Source organism: Cetorhinus maximus, chromosome 33 (genome assembly GCF_964194155.1).
Source record: "Cetorhinus maximus chromosome 33, sCetMax3.hap1.1, whole genome shotgun sequence".
Lineage (NCBI taxonomy): Eukaryota > Metazoa > Chordata > Chondrichthyes > Lamniformes > Cetorhinidae > Cetorhinus > Cetorhinus maximus.
The window spans coordinates 8,428,814-8,447,559 of record NC_135911.1 but is presented as its reverse complement, the minus strand read 5'-3'; the positions used below and the strand labels follow the sequence as shown (position 1 = coordinate 8,447,559).

At 53.9% G+C, this 18,746-nt stretch overlaps 1 protein-coding gene across 1 annotated transcript in view; it reads left to right on the top strand.

Annotated features, from left to right (window-relative positions):
• The window catches only part of LOC144671515 (cell adhesion molecule CEACAM6-like), a 24,448-nt gene extending 6,830 nt beyond the window's left edge, over window positions 1–17,618 (top strand). The window contains exons 3-9 of the mRNA XM_078533468.1: window positions 3,613–3,966; window positions 6,315–6,587; window positions 8,345–8,620; window positions 11,227–11,328; window positions 13,420–13,487; window positions 14,414–14,512; window positions 17,507–17,618. Coding sequence (XP_078389594.1) covers window positions 3,613–3,966; window positions 6,315–6,587; window positions 8,345–8,620; window positions 11,227–11,328; window positions 13,420–13,487; window positions 14,414–14,512; window positions 17,507–17,605 — 1,271 coding nt within the window. The 3' untranslated portion in view covers window positions 17,606–17,618. The remainder of the gene's footprint in view (window positions 1–3,612; window positions 3,967–6,314; window positions 6,588–8,344; window positions 8,621–11,226; window positions 11,329–13,419; window positions 13,488–14,413; window positions 14,513–17,506) is intronic.
• Window positions 17,619–18,746: the final 1,128 nt, after the last annotated feature.

Below are 18,746 nucleotides of genomic sequence, written 5' to 3'. Positions count from 1 at the left end.
TGTTTCCTCTCTGCTTTGCCTGGATTTATTCTCCCAAGTTCCATTCATTGCCCCTCAGAATGAACCTTTCTCCGGTCTGTTGCCATGGCTCCTGTCTACTTTATATTCTCTTAATCAATATCCAGGCTTGGGCTGATAAATGACAAGTAACATTTGCGCCACACAACTTCATCTCCAACAGGGGAGAACCTAACCATCAGCCCTGACATTCAATGGGCCAGCATTGATTGCCCATCCCTAATTGCCCCCTTGAGAAGGTGGTGGTGAGCTGCCTTCTTGAGCCGCTGCAGTCCCTGTGGTGTAGGTGCACCCACAGCGCTGTTAGGGAGGGAGTTCCAGGATTTTGACCCAGCGACAGTGAAGGAACGGCCGATATATTTCCAAGTCAGGATGGTGAGTGACTTGGAGGGGAACTTCCAGGTGGTGGTGTTCCCCATGTGTCTGCTGCCCTTGTCCTTCTAGATGGTAGTGGTTGTGGGTTTGGAAGGTGCTGTCTAAGGAGCCTTGGTGAGTTTCTGCAGTGCATCTTGTAGATGGTACACACACTGCTGCTACTGTGCGTCAGTGGTGGAGGGAGTGAATGTTTGTGGATGTGGTGCCAATCAAGCGGGGCTGCTTTGTCCTGGATGGTGTCGAGCTTCTTGAGTGTTGTGGGAGCTGCACTCATCCAGGCAAGTGGGGAGTATTCCATCACACTCCTGACAGAGAGACAGGTAGACAAAGAGAGGCTGGCAGAGACAGACTGATAGAGAGAAAGAGAGACAGACAGAGGAGAGAATGGGTGAGAGAGGCAGAGAGTCAGATGGACAACAAGAGACTGACAGAGAAACAATGACTGAAAGAAAGAAAGGGTGAGGCAGGAAGACTGAGGGAGAGGTTGGCAGAGAGAGAGAGAGATACTGATAGAGAATAACTGGGACAGACTGAAAGAGGAGAGTGGGCAAGAGACAGAGATAGAGAAACAGATGGACAGAAAGGTTGACAGAGACAGAGGAAGAGAGAGAGAGAGAGGGAAACTGGCAGAGAGAGGTTGACAGAGAGAGAGAGAGAGAAAGGGTCTGATTTTGACCCACTCAAACCCATCCACTTAAACGGGGTTAAAATCGGGCCCAGAGAGAGAGAGAGAGGGAGAGACAGAGAGGAGCGAGGGAGAGGGAGAGAGAGGCAGACTGACAGAGCAGAACAAAACAAGGGAGCGAAACAGAGGGAGAGGGAGAGAGAGACGGAGGGGCAGAGAGAGAGAGAGAGAGAAACAGGCAGAGCGAGAGACAGAGATGTGCAGAGTATTTCTTAAATGGTGAGAGATTCGAAAGTGTAGATGTACAAAGGGGCCTGGAAGTCACTGAAAGCTAGCATGTGGGTGCAGCAGGCAATTGGGAAGGCTAATGGAATGTTAGCCTTTATCACAAGAGGATTTGAGTACAGCAGTAGTGAAGACTGGCGTCAATTGTACAGAACCTTGGTTAGACCACACCTGGAGGACTGTGTGCAGCACTGGCCCCCTGAGCCTCAGATAGGATATTATTGCCATAGATTGAGTGCAACAAAGGTTCAACAGGCTTGTTCCCGGGATGGTGGGGCTGCCCTATGAAGAGAGATTGGGGAAACTGGGCCTGGATTCTCTAGAGTTTCGAAGAACGAGAGGTGATCTCATTGAACCCTACAAAATGCTTCAAGGAATAGACAGGGTAGATGCAGGTAAGATGTTCCCCCTGGCTGGGGAGCCTAGAACCAGTGGGTATAATTTGAAAATAAGCGGAAGCCACTTAGGGCCGAGATGAGGAGAAACATCTTTACTCAGGGGGTGGTGAATCTTTGGAATTCTCTAACCCAGAGGCGGTCATTACTGTTGTACTATAGGAGACAGGGCAGCTGATGTGCGTGCAGCAAGATCCCGTGAAAAGCATTGAGATAATGGCCAGGTAACCTGCGTTGTTGTGCCGGGGGTTGAGGGATGAATGTTGGCCAGGATACCAGGGAGAACACTCGCTTGCATTACTTCAGAAAGACTCGGGACAGGAGTGGGGAATCAGGAAGGTCCGAAATGTAAATGAAACAGAGGGAGAGGGTGTGTGAAAGGATATCAGACAGAAGGTGCAAATGAAGGGGGATCAGCAGAAACCACGTCGAGTGGAGGTCTCTCTCATTGGTGAATTACAGTGTTGAGGGTTCGATTCCCAATGCTGGGCCCATCATCCTGGGCAATGGTCCCAGAACCAGCAGCGAGCGTGCAATGTCAGAGGGTCAGTACTGAGGGAGTGCTGCACTGTCAGAGGGTCAGTACTGAGGGAGTGCTGCACTGTCAGAGGGTCAGTACTGAGGGAGTGCTGCACTGTCAGAGGGTCAGTACTGAGGGAGTGCTGCACTGTCGGAGGGTCAGTACTGAGGGAGTGCTGCACTGTCGGAGGGTCAGTACTGAGGGAGTGCTGCACTGTCAGAGGGTCAGTACTGAGGGAGTGCTGCACTGTCAGAGGGTCAGTACTGAGGGAGTGCTGCACTGGCAGAGGGTCAGTACTGAGGGAGTGCTGCACTGTCAGAGTGTCAGTACTGAGGGAGTGCTGCACTGTCAGAGTGTCAGTACTGAGGGAGTGCTGCACTGTCAGAGTGTCAGTACTGAGGGAGTGCTGCACTGTCGGAGGGTAAGTACTGAGGGAGTGCTGCACTGTCAGAGTTTCAGTACTGAGGGAGTGCTGCACTGTCGGAGGGTCAGTACTGAGGGAGTGCTGCACTGTCGGAGGGTCAGTACTGAGGGAGTGCTGCACTGTCGGAGGGTCAGTACTGAGGGAGTGCTGCACTGTCGGAGGGTCAGTACTGAGGGAGTGCTGCACTGTCGGAGGGTCAGTACTGAGGGAGTGCTGCACTGTCGGAGGGTCAGTACTGAGGGAGTGCTGCAATGTCGGAGGGTCAGTACTGAGGGAGTGCAGCACTGTCGGAGGGTCAGTACTGAGGGAGTGCTGCACTGTCAGAGGGTCAGTACTGAGGGAGTGCTGCACTGTCGGAGGATCAGTACTGAGGGAGTGCTGCACTGTCAGAGGGTCAGTACTGAGGGAGTGCTGCACTGTCGGAGGATCAGTACTGAGGGAGTGCTGCACTGTCGGAGGGCCAGTACTGAGGGAGTGCTGCACTGTCAGAGGGTCAGTACTGAGGGAGCACATTTCATATCTGATTTTATTGTCATGCCTGTGTGAAATAACAGGCATTATTTAATTGTGAGTAAGTAATTGGGGGATTGTGCGCGATTCTGGGCTGTACAATTTGGGAAAGTTGGCACAACCTTGGGGAGGGGGAGATGAGGAGAATTATTTTTATTTCACACAGCGAGTTGTTGTGATCTGGAAGGCGCTGCCTGAAAGGGCGGCGGAAGCAGATTCAATAGGAACTTTCCAAAAAGGGGTGAGATGGAGAAATACTTGAAGGGGAAAAATTTGCAGGGCTGTGGGGGAAAGAGCAGAGGGGAGAGTGGGGACTAATTGGATAGATCTTTCAAAGAGCCAGAACAGGCGCGACGGGCTGAACGGCCTCCTCCTGCGCATGAATTTCAAGCCTCGGTCATTCCTGCTCAGCCCGAGTTGTTTAACGGGGGTTCTGCCTCTCTCTCTCTCTCCCCCGCAGCTCCCTCTTTGTTCCCTGGTTCCGGAGCAGTGCCGGTCACCATCACCGTCGGAAGCAATCCCGTGCGGAGTGGGGTGGGCTGGGATACGACCCTGTCGGTGGCTAACGCCTCTGCACTGTACTCCGTGGTGTGGGAGGACCCGACCGGGAGCAACATCCTCAGGCTGCTGGACGGGCGCCTGATCGTTAAACCGGGGACGGTGTACGCGGACAGAGTCCTTCTGCAGCCGAATAGCTCACTCACTATCCGCTCCACGCTTCAGGCTGATGAGGGGAACTACACGGTGACCATGGACCCCCCAGCTGGGCAGGGGCTGACGGCTAGGAGCGTAGTCCTGGCCCTGGAGGTTTATGGTAAGCGGAGAGCTCGGGACCCTCGATGTTAATCCGACCCATTCCCCCCCCGCCCTGCAAGCGCTCCGAGATCCCTGCCCCCTTGCCTCTGAGTCAGGGAGGGGGGCAAAGGCTTGGAGCCCCCCCCCCCACCGCACCCCACAGACTCCACACAGAGAACAGTCAGCCAACAATCGCCAGTTCCTGTACTGAGGGAGTGCTGCACTGTCAGAGGGTCAGTACTGAGGGAGCGCTGCACTGTCGGAGGGTCAGTACTGAGGGAGTGCTGCACTGTCGGAGGGTCAGTACTGAGGGAGTGCTGCACTGTCGGAGGGTCAGTACTGAGGGAGCGCTGCACTGTCAGAGGGTCAGTACTGAGGGAGCGCTGCACTGTCGGAGGGTCAGTACTGAGGGAGCGCTGCACTGTCGGAGGGTCAGTACTGAGGGAGCGCTGCACTGTCAGAGGGTCAGTACTGAGGGAGTGCTGCACTGTCGGAGGGTCAGTACTGAGGGAGCGCTGCACTGTCGGAGGGTCAGTACTGAGGGAGCGCTGCACTGTCGGAGGGTCAGTACTGAGGGAGTGCTGCACTGTCAGAGGGTCAGTACTGAGGGAGCGCTGCACTGTCGGAGGGTCAGTACTGAGGGAGCGCTGCACTGTCAGAGGGTCAGTACTGAGGGAGTGCTGCACTGTCGGAGGGTCAGTACTGAGGGAGCGCTGCACTGTCGGAGGGTCAGTACTGAGGGAGCGCTGCACTGTCGGAGGGTCAGTACTGAGGGAGTGCTGCACTGTCAGAGGGTCAGTACTGAGGGAGCGCTGCACTGTCGGAGGGTCAGTACTGAGGGAGCGCTGCACTGTCGGAGGGTCAGTACTGAGGGAGTGCTGCACTGTCGGAGGGTCAGTACTGAGGGAGCGCTGCACTGTCAGAGGGTCAGTACTGAGGGAGTGCTGCACTGTCAGAGGGTCAGTACTGAGGAAGTGCTGCACTGTCAGAGGGTCAGTACTGAGGGAGTGCTGCACTGTCAGAGTGTCAGTACTGAGGAAGTGCTGCACTGTCAGAGGGTCAGTGCTGAGGGAGTGCTGCACTGTTGGAGGGTCAGTACTGAGGGAGCGCTGCACTGTCAGAGGGTCAGTACTGAGGGAGTGCTGCACTGTCAGAGGGTCAGTACTGAGGGAGTGCTGCACTGTCAGAGGGTCAGTACTGAGGGAGTGCTGCACTGTCAGAGGGTCAGTACTGAGGGAGTGCTGCACTGTCAGAGGGTGAGTACTGAGGGAGTGCTGCACTGTCAGAGCGTCAGTACTGAGGGAGTGCTGCACTGTCAGAGGGTGAGTACTGAGGGAGTGCTGCACTGTCGGAGGGTCAGTACTGAGGGAGTGCTGCACTGTCAGAGGGTCAGTACTGAGGGAGTGCTGCACTGTCGGAGTGTCAGTACTGAGGGAGTGCTGCACTGTCAGAGGGTCAGTACTGAGGGAGTGCTGCACTGTTGGAGGGTCAGTACTGAGGGAGCGCTGCACTGTCAGGGGGTCATTACTGAGGGAGTGCTGCACTGTTGGAGGGTCAGTACTGAGGGAGCGCTGCACTGTCAGAGGGTCAGTACTGAGGGAGTGCTGCACTGTCGGAGGGTCAGTACTGAGGGAGTGCTGCACTGTCCGAGGGTCAGCACTGAGGGGGGGCTGCACTGTCGGAGGGTCAGTACTGAGGGAGCGCTGCACTGTCAGAGGGTCAGTACTGAGGGGGGGCTGCACTGTTGGAGGGTCAGTACTGAGGGAGTGCTGCACTGTCGGAGGGTCAGTACTGAGGGAGTGCTGCACTGTCAGAGGGTCAGTACTGAGGGAGTGCTGCACTGTCGGAGGGTCAGTACTGAGGGAGTGCTGCACTGTCAGACGGTCAGTACTGAGGGAGTGCTGCACTGTCGGAGGGTCAGTACTGAGGGAGTGCTGCATTGTCGGAGGGTCAGTACTGAGGGAGCGCTCCACTGTCAGACGGTCAGTACTGAGGGAGTGCTGCACTGTCGGAGGGTCAGTACTGAGGGAGCGCTCCACTGTCGGAGGGTCAGTACTGAGGGAGTGCTGCACTGTCAGAGGGTCAGTACTGAGGGAGTGCTGCACTGTCGGAGGGTCAGTACTGAGGGAGAGCTGCACTGTCGGGGGGTCAGTACTGAGGGAGTGCTGCACTGTCGGAGGGTCAGTACTGAGGGAGTGCTGCACTGTCAGAGGGTCAGTACTGAGGGAGTGCTGTGCTGTCATACTGCAATTTGTGCTGAAGGCTTTGCAATAGGACCTGACCTCGACTCTGTAACTCGGAGGTGAGGGAGCTACCCCCTGAGACGCTGTTGATACTGACTGTTGTTTCTTTATCTTCTCCATGTAGTGCCAGTCACCAATGTGTCAGTTGCTTTGTCAGCCTCTGAAGTGTTTGAGGGGGATCAGGAGATCCTTCTGATATGTACGGTCCTTACTGGGTCGACAGTGACCTTCTCATGGGCCAAGGGTAGCAGCATTCTGTCCAATAGCAGCCGTGTGACGGTAACCGGCCGTGTGGTCCGAATCCTGGCAGTGCGTCGAGATGATGCTGGCTTCTACACCTGTACTGTGCAGAACCCCATCAGTAAAAGCTCCAGCAGTGTGACCCTCACTGTCTTCTGTAAGTACTGACTGCTTCACATCCCCCCTCCCAGTTCGATGGTGCAAGAGGTGTGGGGTGGAGAGCGGGGAGACAGGGTCATGGGATGTGAGACACGCACTCACACTGTCAGACACACACACACACTCACACACACTTAAACTCACACAGATACATACACTTTCTCACACACACACACACACACACACACACACACACTTAAACTCACACACATACATACACTCTCTCACACACACACACTCACACTCACACACATACATACACTCTCTCACACACACACACATACACACACACACACTGTCAGACACACACACACTCACACACATACATACACTCTCTCACACTCACACACATACATACACTCTCTCTCAAACACACACACACACTCACACTCACACACATACATACACTCTCTCTCACACACAAACATACGCCCACACACATACACACACACCCATGCACACACACACACACACACACACACATATGCCACTCTCACGTGCACACTTACACAGGCACAAATTCACAAACAAACACTCTCATTCAAACTCCCAGGCACACACGCTCACTTACAGAGACTCACACTCGTACTCATAAAAACATACACACAGACTCACACTCACACACTCACTCACACAGACTCACACACAGATTCATACTCATACTCACTCAAACACACACAAGACTCACACTCACGCACTCACACACAGACACACACAGACACACACACTGATACACACAGATTCACACTCACTCTCACAGAGACACACACAGATTCACACTCGCACTCTCATAGACACACACACAGATTCAAACTCGCACTCACACAGACATACATGCACAATCACACTCGTACTCACACAGACACACACACAGAGTCACATTCGCACTCACACAGACATGCACACAGTCTCTCTCACACACAGACAGACACACACTTACATTCACACAGACACACACAGACACATGCTCGCACTCACACACACAGACTCCCACTCCCACAGACACACACACACAGATTCACACTCGCACTCACACAGACACACAGACACAATCACATTTACACAGACGCATCCACAGCCTCACACTGGCACTCACACAGACACACACCCTGACAGACACACACCCTGACTCACACTCGCACTCACACAGACAGACACACAGATTCACACTCGTACTCACACAGACACACACACAGTCACACCTACACTCACACAAACACGCACAGACTCACACTCACACACACACACAGACTCACACCCGCACACACAGACACACAGAGTCACATTTGCACTCGCACAGACACACACAATCACACCCGCACTCACACAGACACACGCACAATCACACCCGCACTCACACAGACACACGCACAGTCACACCCACACTCACTCAGACTCACACTGACTCACACTCGCACTCACACAGACACGCACACAGTCACACCCGCACTCACACAGACACACGCACAATCACACCCGCACTCACACAGACACACGCACAGTCACACCCACACTCACTCAGACTCACACTGACTCACACTCGCACTCACACAGACACGCACACAGTCACACCCGCACTCACACAGACACATACACACACAGACAGCCACACTCGTGCTCACGCGTTCGTGAGCCTCATGGTGAGATATTTGGGGTGGCGGGGGGGGACTAAAAGTTCAGTCAAAATGACGGGTTGTGTGAATCTTTGTCGCTTAACACAGATGCGATTTTAAGTGTATTTCTTTCCCAACGCAGATGGTCCGGAGACAGCAGTAATCCGGAGAGATTTCCAGTCAGACTGTGTGGTCCCTGATCAAGTCATGGGGGGCAGGAGCGGCAGCTTATCCTGTGAGACCACCTCGGTGCCAGTGGCAGTGTTCACCTGGCTGCTCAATGGGCAGCCCCTGCGTTCGGGGAGCACCATCCCCTTCAACAGCACCGGGGACAGCAACACTGGCAATTATACCTGCGTCGCCAGGAACGTCAAAACTACCGGTCAGATCTCAACATCCACTCAACTCAGCATCGTCAGTAAGTGAGGCTTAAAGCAACAGCTTCATCAGCACCATGTTCCCCAGACTGCCCGGGTATCTGTTATCCTATATATAAACTCCCCGAACCCCTCGATTAGATTCCAGTCTGTAACTCACTCCCGGGTAACTGTTATTCTATATATAAACCACCCCGAACCCCTCGATTAGATTCCAGTCTGTAACTCACTCCCGGGTAACTGTTATTCTATATATAAACCACCCCGAACCCCTCGATTAGATTCCAGTCTGTAACTCACTCCCGGGTATCTGTTATTCTATATATAAACCACCCCGAACCCCTCGATTAGATTCCAGTCTGTAACTCACTCCCGGGTATCTGTTATCGTATATGTAAATGCCCTGAAACACTCAATTAGATTCCAAATCATAAGTCACTCCTGGAAGGGGCTGAATGGCCTCCTCACGTTCCTGTGTAAAAGATTCGAGGGGCTGAGTGGCCTCCATCTGTTCCTGTGCAACGGGATTGAGGGGCTGAATGGCCTCCTCCTATTCCTGTGGGGGGTGGATGCGAGAGAACCAGACGGGGGAGCTGGAGAGAAGCTGTGACAGGGAAAATGACAGTGAAAGGACTGTGAGAATGTGCGTGCTTATGTGTGTGTGTGATTGTATGTGTGCGGGTGTGCGTGTGTGCCTGTGTGTGCATGTGTGTGCATGTGTGTGCATGTGTGTGCGTGCGAGTATGAGCATGTGCGCATGTGCGCGTGTGTGTGTGTGTGTGTGTAAATGGAGTGTGTCTGTGAGTGTATGTGTGTGCGTGTGTGCATGTATGTGCATGTGAGCAAGTGTGTGTATGTGCGCATGTGTGCATGGGTTTGTGTGTGCCTGTGTGCATGTATGTGTGTGTGCGTGTGTGTGTATGCGTGTGCATGTGTGCATGTTTGTGTGTGTCTAAGTGTGTGCGTGTGTGTGTGTGTGAGTGTGTGTGAGTGTGCGTGGGAATCGGTGCTGAGACCCCAGCTATTCACAATATATATTAATGATTTAGATGAGGGAACTAAATGTAATATCTCCAAATTTGCAGATAACACAAAGCTGGGCGGGAGGGTGAGCTGTGAGGAGGATGCAGAGATGCTTCAGTGTGATTTGGACAAGCTGAGTGAGTGGGCAAATGCATGGCAGATGCAGTATAATGTGGATAAATGTGAGGTTATCCACTTTGGAAGCAAAAACAGGAAGGCAGATTATTATCTGAATGGCTATAAATTGAGAGAGGGGAATGTGCAACGAGACCTGGGTGTCCTCGTACACCAGTCGCTGAAGGTAAGCATGCAGGTGCAGCAGGTGGTAAAGAAGGCAAATGGTATGTTGGCCTTCATAGCCAGAGGACTCGAGTACAGGAACAGGGATGTCTTGCTGCAATTATACAGGGTCTTGGTGAGACCACACCTGGAATATTGTGTGTGCAGTTTTGGTCTCCTTATCTGAGGAAGGATGTACTTGCTATAGAGGGAGGGCAGCGAAGGTTTACCCGACTGATTCCTGGGATGACGGGACTGACACATGAGGAGAGATTGAGTCAATTAGGATTATATTCGCTGGAGTTCAGAAGAATGAGGGGGGATGTCATAGAAACCTATAAAATTCTAACAGGACTAGACCGGGTAGACACAGGAAGGATGTTCCCGATGGTGGGGGAGTCCAGAACCAGGGGTCACAGTTTGAGGATACGGGGTAGACCATTTAGGACTGAGAAGAGGAGAAATTTCTTCACCCAGAGAGTGGTGAGCCTGTGGAATTCGTCACCACAGAAAGTAGTTGAGACCAAAACATTGCATGTTTTCAAGAAGGATTTAGATATAGCTCTTGGGGCGAAAGGGATCAAAGGGCATGGGGAGAAAGCGGGAGCAGGCTATTGAGTTGGATGATCAACCACGATCATAATGAATGGCGGAGCAGACTCGAAGGGCCGAATGGCCTATTCCTGCTCCTAGTTTCTACGTTTCTATGTGACTTCATTGAAACATGTATGACCCTCAGGGGTCAGTGGACGTGGAAGAGGATGTTTCCTCTTGTGGGAGAATCTAGAACTAGAGGCCACGGTTTGAAAATAAGGGGGTCGCTCGTTCAAAATGGAGATGGGGAGAAATGTTTTTCTCTCTGAGGGTCGAGAGTCTTTGGAACTCGGGCGGAAGCAGAGCCTTCGAGTGTTTTTAAGGCAGAGCTGGGTAGATTCTTGATCAACAAGGAGGGTGAAAGGTTACCGGGAGTTAGGCAGGGATGTGGGGTTGAGGTTCCGATCAGATCAGCCATGATCTTATAGGACGGCGGGGCAGACTCGAGGGGCCGAGTGGCCTCAATCCCGCTCCTAAATTCGCCTGTTTGTCAAAGTGTGCAGGGGGGAAAAGCAGAAGGAGAGGAGGAGATGTAAAGAAAGCAGAGAAAATCAGGGGAGGGGGGACAGAGGCGGAGACGAGCCAAGATTCCTGGGGACAAGGAGGCGATCCCGCAGCCGCAGGAGGCGTGGGAAGCCCGGGAGAGTGGGAATCATCCCGGTAATCCCGGCCTCATCGGGCGAATCAGCCTCGGCGCGCTCAGGCTCCCCAATCCGATGTGTGACCGATATCACTTTCCTCTCACCCGCAGGCTACTGCCTCAGCGTGGGCGCGGTCGTGGGGATCGCCCTCGGGGCTGCCGCTGCACTGCTTCTCCTGATCCTGCTGGTCGTATTCCTGGTTAGGCGCAGGCGTGAGTATAACTCCCGTCGCCGGTCAATCGTCGTGATGGCTCTTCATGGGGACCTCTGCCTCATGTTCACCGCCGCTCCGGGAGGGGGCTCGGGCTCTGTGGGGGTGGGGTGGGGGGGAGTCGTTGTCCCCCGCTCCCTCAGAGTGCCACATTTTCACATCCCAGGAGCTCGACTCGTGAAAGACGGGGATATTGAACTGCAGGAGGCATCGTAGCGGAAGTTGAACCATTCACGTAACGGTGATCCACACACAGAATAGTGAATAAACACTAACACACACTCACACGCACCCACTCACACACACACACACACCCACTCACACACCCACTCACACACCCACTCACACACACACACACACACCCACTCACACACCCACTCACACACACTCACACACCCACTCGCACACCCACTCACACACACACACACACACCCACTCACACACCCACTCACACACACTCACACACCCACTCGCACACCCACTCGCTCAACCACTCACTCACACACTCACACACACCCACTCACACACCCACTCGCACACCCACTCACACACCCACTCGCACACACACTCGCACACCCACTCACGCACCCACTCGCACACACACTCACACACCCACTCACACACTCACTCACACACACACACACACACTCACACACCCACTCACACACTCACTCACACACACACACACTCACACACCCACTCACACACCCACTCACACACACACACACATACACTCACACACCCACTCACACACCCACTCACACACTCACACACACACCCACTCACACACCCACTCACACACCCACTCACACACACACACACACACACCCACTCACACACCCACTCGCGCACACACTCACTCACACACCCACTCGCACACACACTCACACACCCACTCACACACACACACACACACACCCACTCACACACCCACTCACACACCCACTCACACACACACACACACACACCCACTCACACACCCACTCGCGCACACACTCACTCACACACCCACTCGCACACACACTCACACACTCACTCACACACTCACTCACATCCACTCACACACACACACACACACACACACACTCACTCACACCCACTCGCACACACACTCACACTCACTCACACACACTCTCTCTCACACACACACTCATACACATCCACTCACACATGCACACAAACTCACACACACACACATCCATACACTGACACACACATCTACACACATGTACACCCACTCACTCACACACACAATCATTCAGACCCACACACACACGCCCACACAGTCACACACACACCTACTCACTCGCACACACTGACTCACACACACTCACCCACTCACTCACACACAGACACACACACACGTGCACGCGCACACTCACACTCACACTCGCACACACCGACTCACACACACCCACCCACTCACTCACACCCACACACACACGCCCACACAGTCACACACACACACCTACTCACTCGCACACACCGACTCACACACACCCACCCACTCACTCACACACAGACACACACGCACATGTGCACGCGCACACACACTCACACTGACACATGCACACTCACACTGAAATACACACACAAACACACACATATGCATTCACACACACACATTCACACTCATACACATACAAACTCACACACACACAGTCACAGGCACACACACTCACACACACGCACACATATACACACTCGCACACACGCTCACACGCACGGACACACGCTCTCACACTCACACTCTGACGCCCATGCTTGTGTTCACCGTTCAGGCTGGGACCCAATTTGCGCACAGCAAAATTCCACAACCAGGGGAGAATGGTTGCGGCTCAGCCTTCCTCGCGGGCTGTTGGACAAGTCAGTTGAGAGTGTCGGAACTTCAGTCCAGGCGGGATTCCCGTGTAAGGGTTTGGGAGCTGGTCAGACAGGGCCTCGCCCTCTGTACCACCCAGTCACAACGGGGCAGGTCTCTGAGTAGAATTAGGGCCTGTCCCACACTGCTGCTGACTCTTAAAGGGACAGTGTCGTGACTTACTCTGGTTCAAATGTCTGCCACTCTGACCCTAGTTGTTGCCTCCGACAGGTGCACAGAAGAGGTGGCCGACCAGCAAGAAGCCCCCGATAAAGGCCTTCAATAATAGTGCGGAGAAGGTAAGTGATCTCAGCCCCTCCGAGTTATCCCCAACTCCCCACCGTCAGCTGCTTCCTTCAGTACTGGAGGATAACGGACAAGAAGGTGCAAAGGTCTTGCATTTCCATAGCGCCTGTCACCCTCTCAGGACATCCCAAAATGTTTCGAGCCAATGCAGCACGAGTCTATCCGTCTTTGGAACGTAGGAACTTAAGCAGTGTTTGCGCACAGCAAGATCCCACAAAGAGCATTGGGATTACCCCATTCATCTTTTTTTTTCAGTGATGCTGGGTTGATGGATAGATATTGGCCCCAAGACACTGGGGGGAAGTCCCCTCCACCCCCCCCACCCCACCAGACCGCTGGCCACTCCTGTCCAGCTGTTCCAATCACCGGGCAATGTCGTGCAGCTGTTTCAGGCACTGGTCAGTGCTGCCCAGCTGTTTCAGACACTGGTCAGTGCTGCCCAGCTGTTTCAGACACTGGTCAGTGCTGCCCAGCTGTTTCAGACACTGGTCAGTGCTGCCCAGCTGTTTCAGACACTGGTCAGTGCTGCCCAGCTGTTTCAGGCACTGGACAGTGCTGCCCAGCTGTTTCAGACACTGGTCAGCGCTGTCCAGCTGTTTCAGGCACTGGTCAGTGCTGCTCAGCTGTTTCAGACACTGGTCAGTGCTGCTCAGCTGTTTCAGGCACTGGTCAGTGCTGCCCAGCTGTTTCAGACACTGGTCAGTGCTGTCCAGCCGTTTCAGACATGGGTTACTCCAGTCCAGCTGTGCCAGGGACTGTCCACTCCTGGCCAACTGTTTCCACAACAATTCGATTCGGTAGGAATGAGACTCCACATTTGTACAGATTATAAGCTTTCAGGGCCAGAGAGGCTGTTTGGCAGTAAGTCTCATCACTGAGCTCCAAAATCTTCGATGACAAAACCCTTCTGTCTTTGCAGGTGCTTCCGTGGATGAGCAAGTACCCGAAAACTAATCCCGGTATCTCTCCCGCTCCGATCTACAACGCTGATCAGATATACGCGTACAGCAACTATCCGGTAATTATCCCCAGAAGCAAAATAACCCAAAAAGGCTGGTGGGACGTCAGCCCTTTTAGCTCTGAGGGTTGGAATATATAAAGGGAGAGAGGATGTTTTGTTCCAGACAATAGGGTGGGAACCTTGCTGAAAAGAGACACTTGTGGCCCAAACCTTTGGTCGCGCACTCCTCAGGACAAATGCAAGAATACCAAATTTCAAAGCATCGCGGCAATTTATACTCTGGGTGATGACTGGCTGGCAAGCTGACTTTGATTAGCCGAGGCGTTGTCATGGAGGAACCAATCGGCACCCTCTTCTCCTCTAGTCTAAACTGTTGTGGTTGTCTGAAGTTTGGCTATTCTTGCATTTGTCCTGTTGAGTAGCAGGTGAAAAACTTTGGCAACGTGCCCTCTCTTTTCAGCAGCCTTCACCAGAGCATTACCAGGGCTCCAAGAGACCATAAGACCATAAGACGTAGGGGGAGAAGTAGGCCATTCGGCCCATCGAGTCTGCTCCGCCATTCAATGAGATCATGGCTGATCTGATAATCCTCAACTCCACTTTCCTGCCTTTTCCCCATAGCCCTTGATTCCCTTACCGATTAAAAATCTGTCTCTCTCAGCCTTGAATATACTAAACGACCCAGCCTCTACATCCCTCTGCGGTAAAGATTTCCACAGATTAACTACCCTCTGAGAGAAGAAATTCCTCCTCATCTCTGTTTTAAGTGGGCGCCCCCTTACTCTGAGATTATGCCCTCTGGTCCTAGACTCTCCCACAAGGAGAAACAACCTCTCAGCATCTACCCTGTCAAACCCCCTAAGAATCTTATATGTTTCAATAAGGTCACCTCTCGTTCTTCTAAACTCCGATGGGTACAGGGCCCAACCTACTCAACCTCTCCTCATAAGACAAACCCCTTCATCCCAGGAGTCAGCCTAGTGAACCTGTGCCTGTAATGTGGGGAAATTGAATTGGTTTGTGATTTTAATACAATTTTAATTCAACGTTTACCCTTCCTTTAGTATCCTGTCCCCTGTTACCTGCTCAATTTGTTTGTCTAATGTTGTTGCAACATTATTGTCCCATGTTTCCACATTTTTTACCTTGGACTGGCAAGTGGCAAGTAACATTCGCGCCACACAAGTGCCAGGCAATAACCATCTCCAGCAAGAGAGAATCTAACCATTGCCCCTTGACATTCAATGGCATCACCATCGCTGAATCCCCCACTATCAACATCCTGGGGGTTACCATTGACCAGAAACTGAACTGGACCAGCCATATAAATGCTGTGGCTACAAGAGCAGGTCAGAGGCTGGGAATCCTGCGGCGATTAACTCACCTCCTGACTCCCCAAAGCCTGTCCACCATCTACAAGGCACAAGTCAGGAGTGTGATGGAATACTCCCCACTTGCCTGGATGAGTGCAGCTCCCACAACACTCAAGAAGCTCGACACCGTCCAGGACAAAGCAGCCCCGCTTGATCGGCACCCCATCCACAAACATTCACTCCCTCCACCACCGACGCACAGTGGCAGCAGTGTGTGTACCATCTACAAGATGCACTGCAGGAATTCACCAAGGCTCCTTAGACAGCACCTTCCAAACCCACGGCCACTACCATCTAGAAGGACAAGGGCAGCAGACACATGGGGACCCCACCACCTGGAAGTTCCCCTCCAAGTCACTCACCATCCTGACTTGGAAATATATTGGCCGTTCCTTCACTGTCGTTGGGTCAAAATCCTGGAACTCACTCCCTAACAGCGCTGTGGGTGTACCTACAACACACGGGACAAAATCCTGGAACTCCCTCCCTAACAGCGCTGTGGATGTACCTACACCACAGGGACTGCAGCGGCTCAAGAAGGCAGCTCACCCACCACTTTCTCAAGGGGGCAATTAGGGATGGGCAATAAACGCTGGGCCCGGCCAGCGAAGCCCACATCCCCGTGAATGAATAAATGAAGACCTGATTATTTGGTCTTTATATGATTCTTTCCTGATCTAATTTATACTGCAATAGAGTCTTTGGGCGGAAAATGTGTTTTTTGAATAAATTGTTATTAATAAAATCAGGCCTTTCAGTCGACGCTTAAAGAAAAATACTGCGGGTGCTGGAAATCTGAAATAAAAACAGGGAATCATGGAAAAAAACGCAGCAGGTCTGTGGAGAGAGAAACAGAGTTAACATTTCGAGTCCCTGTGACTCTTCTCCAGAGCTAAAGAGAAGTTGGAATGTGATGGAAGTTATACTGTTTAAGGGAGGACGGAGCAGGTGAAGCGAGATAGAAGGTCATGGATAGGCGGGGGCTAGGGAGAGATTAAGAACGGTGTCGTGGATACAGGGCAAAGGGGGTGTCAATGGTAGTGTTAGAGACTAAAGAAGGTGCTAATAGCGGCGTAAAGGTAAGAGAGGAGGATGTGTTAATAGCGGGACAAGGGTCAGCGCTCGACAGAGAAACGAGCGACGGAGGGGCTTGCGGTGGAGGTCGGAGGAGACGGAGTTTCCATGGCAACTGTGTCAATCTCTGCTCAGCTCCCACCAGCCCCTGACCTTCTGCCTTGCTGCACCTGCTCCACCCCCCCCACCCCACCCCTCTTCAACAGGGTGAAAAACCCATCCCGTTTCTCCGTCCCTTGAGCTCCGAGGAAGAGTCGCACGGGGACTGGAAACGTTGACTCCGTTTCTCTCTCTCTCCGCTGGCGCCGCCGGGGCTGCTCAGTTTTTCCCAGCGTCCTCCTGGGTTTGGTTTCAGCGGGGATGAGTTGGAAAGACCTCTTGGCTTACGAGGGGGACTCAAGTGGCAGGACAAGCTCGGGGTGGTGGGGGGGGTGGGGGGATGAACGCTTCCTAAGGTTCCCAGACCGCGGAGCGCCTCGGGACGATTGGGCTGATTCGGTGACGCGTGGACAATCTCGCTAACCTTCTCCCCGTTTTTCTCCACCCCACCCCCACCCCCCCCCAACTCTTCCCCCCACCTTGCCGGACCCCCGGACCCCCGCAGCCCTCGAATGGATCGATGGTGGCTTCCACGATAGACGGGGGCGCCAGCGTCTACTCACTGCAGACGGACCGCAGCGGTCGATTGTCCACGTTGCTGTGAACGGGGGCCTGGAGTGACCCCCTCGAGGTGGTTTAAGGTGGGGGTGGCGGGGTGGGCAGGGGGAGGTTAGGGGAGGGGAGGTGAGGGGTAGGTGGGGGCGGGTGAGCTGCCGCGGGGAAGCGCTTTGCGAGCGAGGTGGCCGACCCCCCCCTCGCCGGCGGGCTCCGGTCGCCCGCGCGCTGTCCCGGGGAAGGACCCCCCCAACCCCCCACCCTGCCTCTTCGTTTCAACGCTGCTGGAGTTTCGAGGCCCCCCCACCACTCCAGTCGGACGCTGAGGATGACCCGATGACCCAGCCAGCTCCTGGCGTTTGTCACCACCCGCCCCACCATCGCCATGTTACCCGAGAGGGTTGGCATTGCGCAGCCGCCATCTTGGTGGTGGGGGTGGGGGGGGCGGCAGGGCAGGGGGGGAATGGGGTGCGGTTGGGTTTGGGGGGGACTGCTACCTTTGGCCGTCGACGCACAACGGGTAACATTAGATCGACAGCCCGGGAGACCCCCCTCGAGCTCCGGGCCGTCTAGGCCATCACCCGTGAGGATTCCTCACCTCCACACGCGAGGCGACACACGAGGGCAAGAGGGGCAAGGGAGAGGCCACGTGGGCTCAGAGCCCAGCTCTAAAGAGCGTGCGGGGAACAGCGGAGGCCCCGAGGATGCGTGCGTGCCGATCTTTGAGCGATGGAACGAGGCAGACGGGATCTGGGGCTTCCTAAACAGAGGAGGGGGGCTGGGCACAAAAGCAGAAAAAGTCACGCTGAATATTTGCGAAGACCTGTTTGGGTCACAACTAGAGTACTGTGTCCAGTTCTGGCCACCACACTTTCGGGAGAGGACGCGAGGGTCCTTGAGAGGGTGCGGAGGAGATTGACCAGACTGGTTCCATGGATGGAGGATGGTAGCTACGAGGTTGGATTGGAGGAGCTGGGATTGTCCTCCTTTGGAGTGAAGGAGATCGAGTGGGGGGGATGTGATAGAGGAGGACAGGATGGTGACAGGTAGACAAAGGAAAATCTCTTCCCGTGAACTGGCGGTGCGAGGATTGGTGGGGGAGGGGGCCACAGGTTGAAGGTGTTGGGTAAGAGATGCAGCGGGTGGGGGTGGGGAATGTGAGCAGAAACGTTTTTTACACAGCGAGCGGT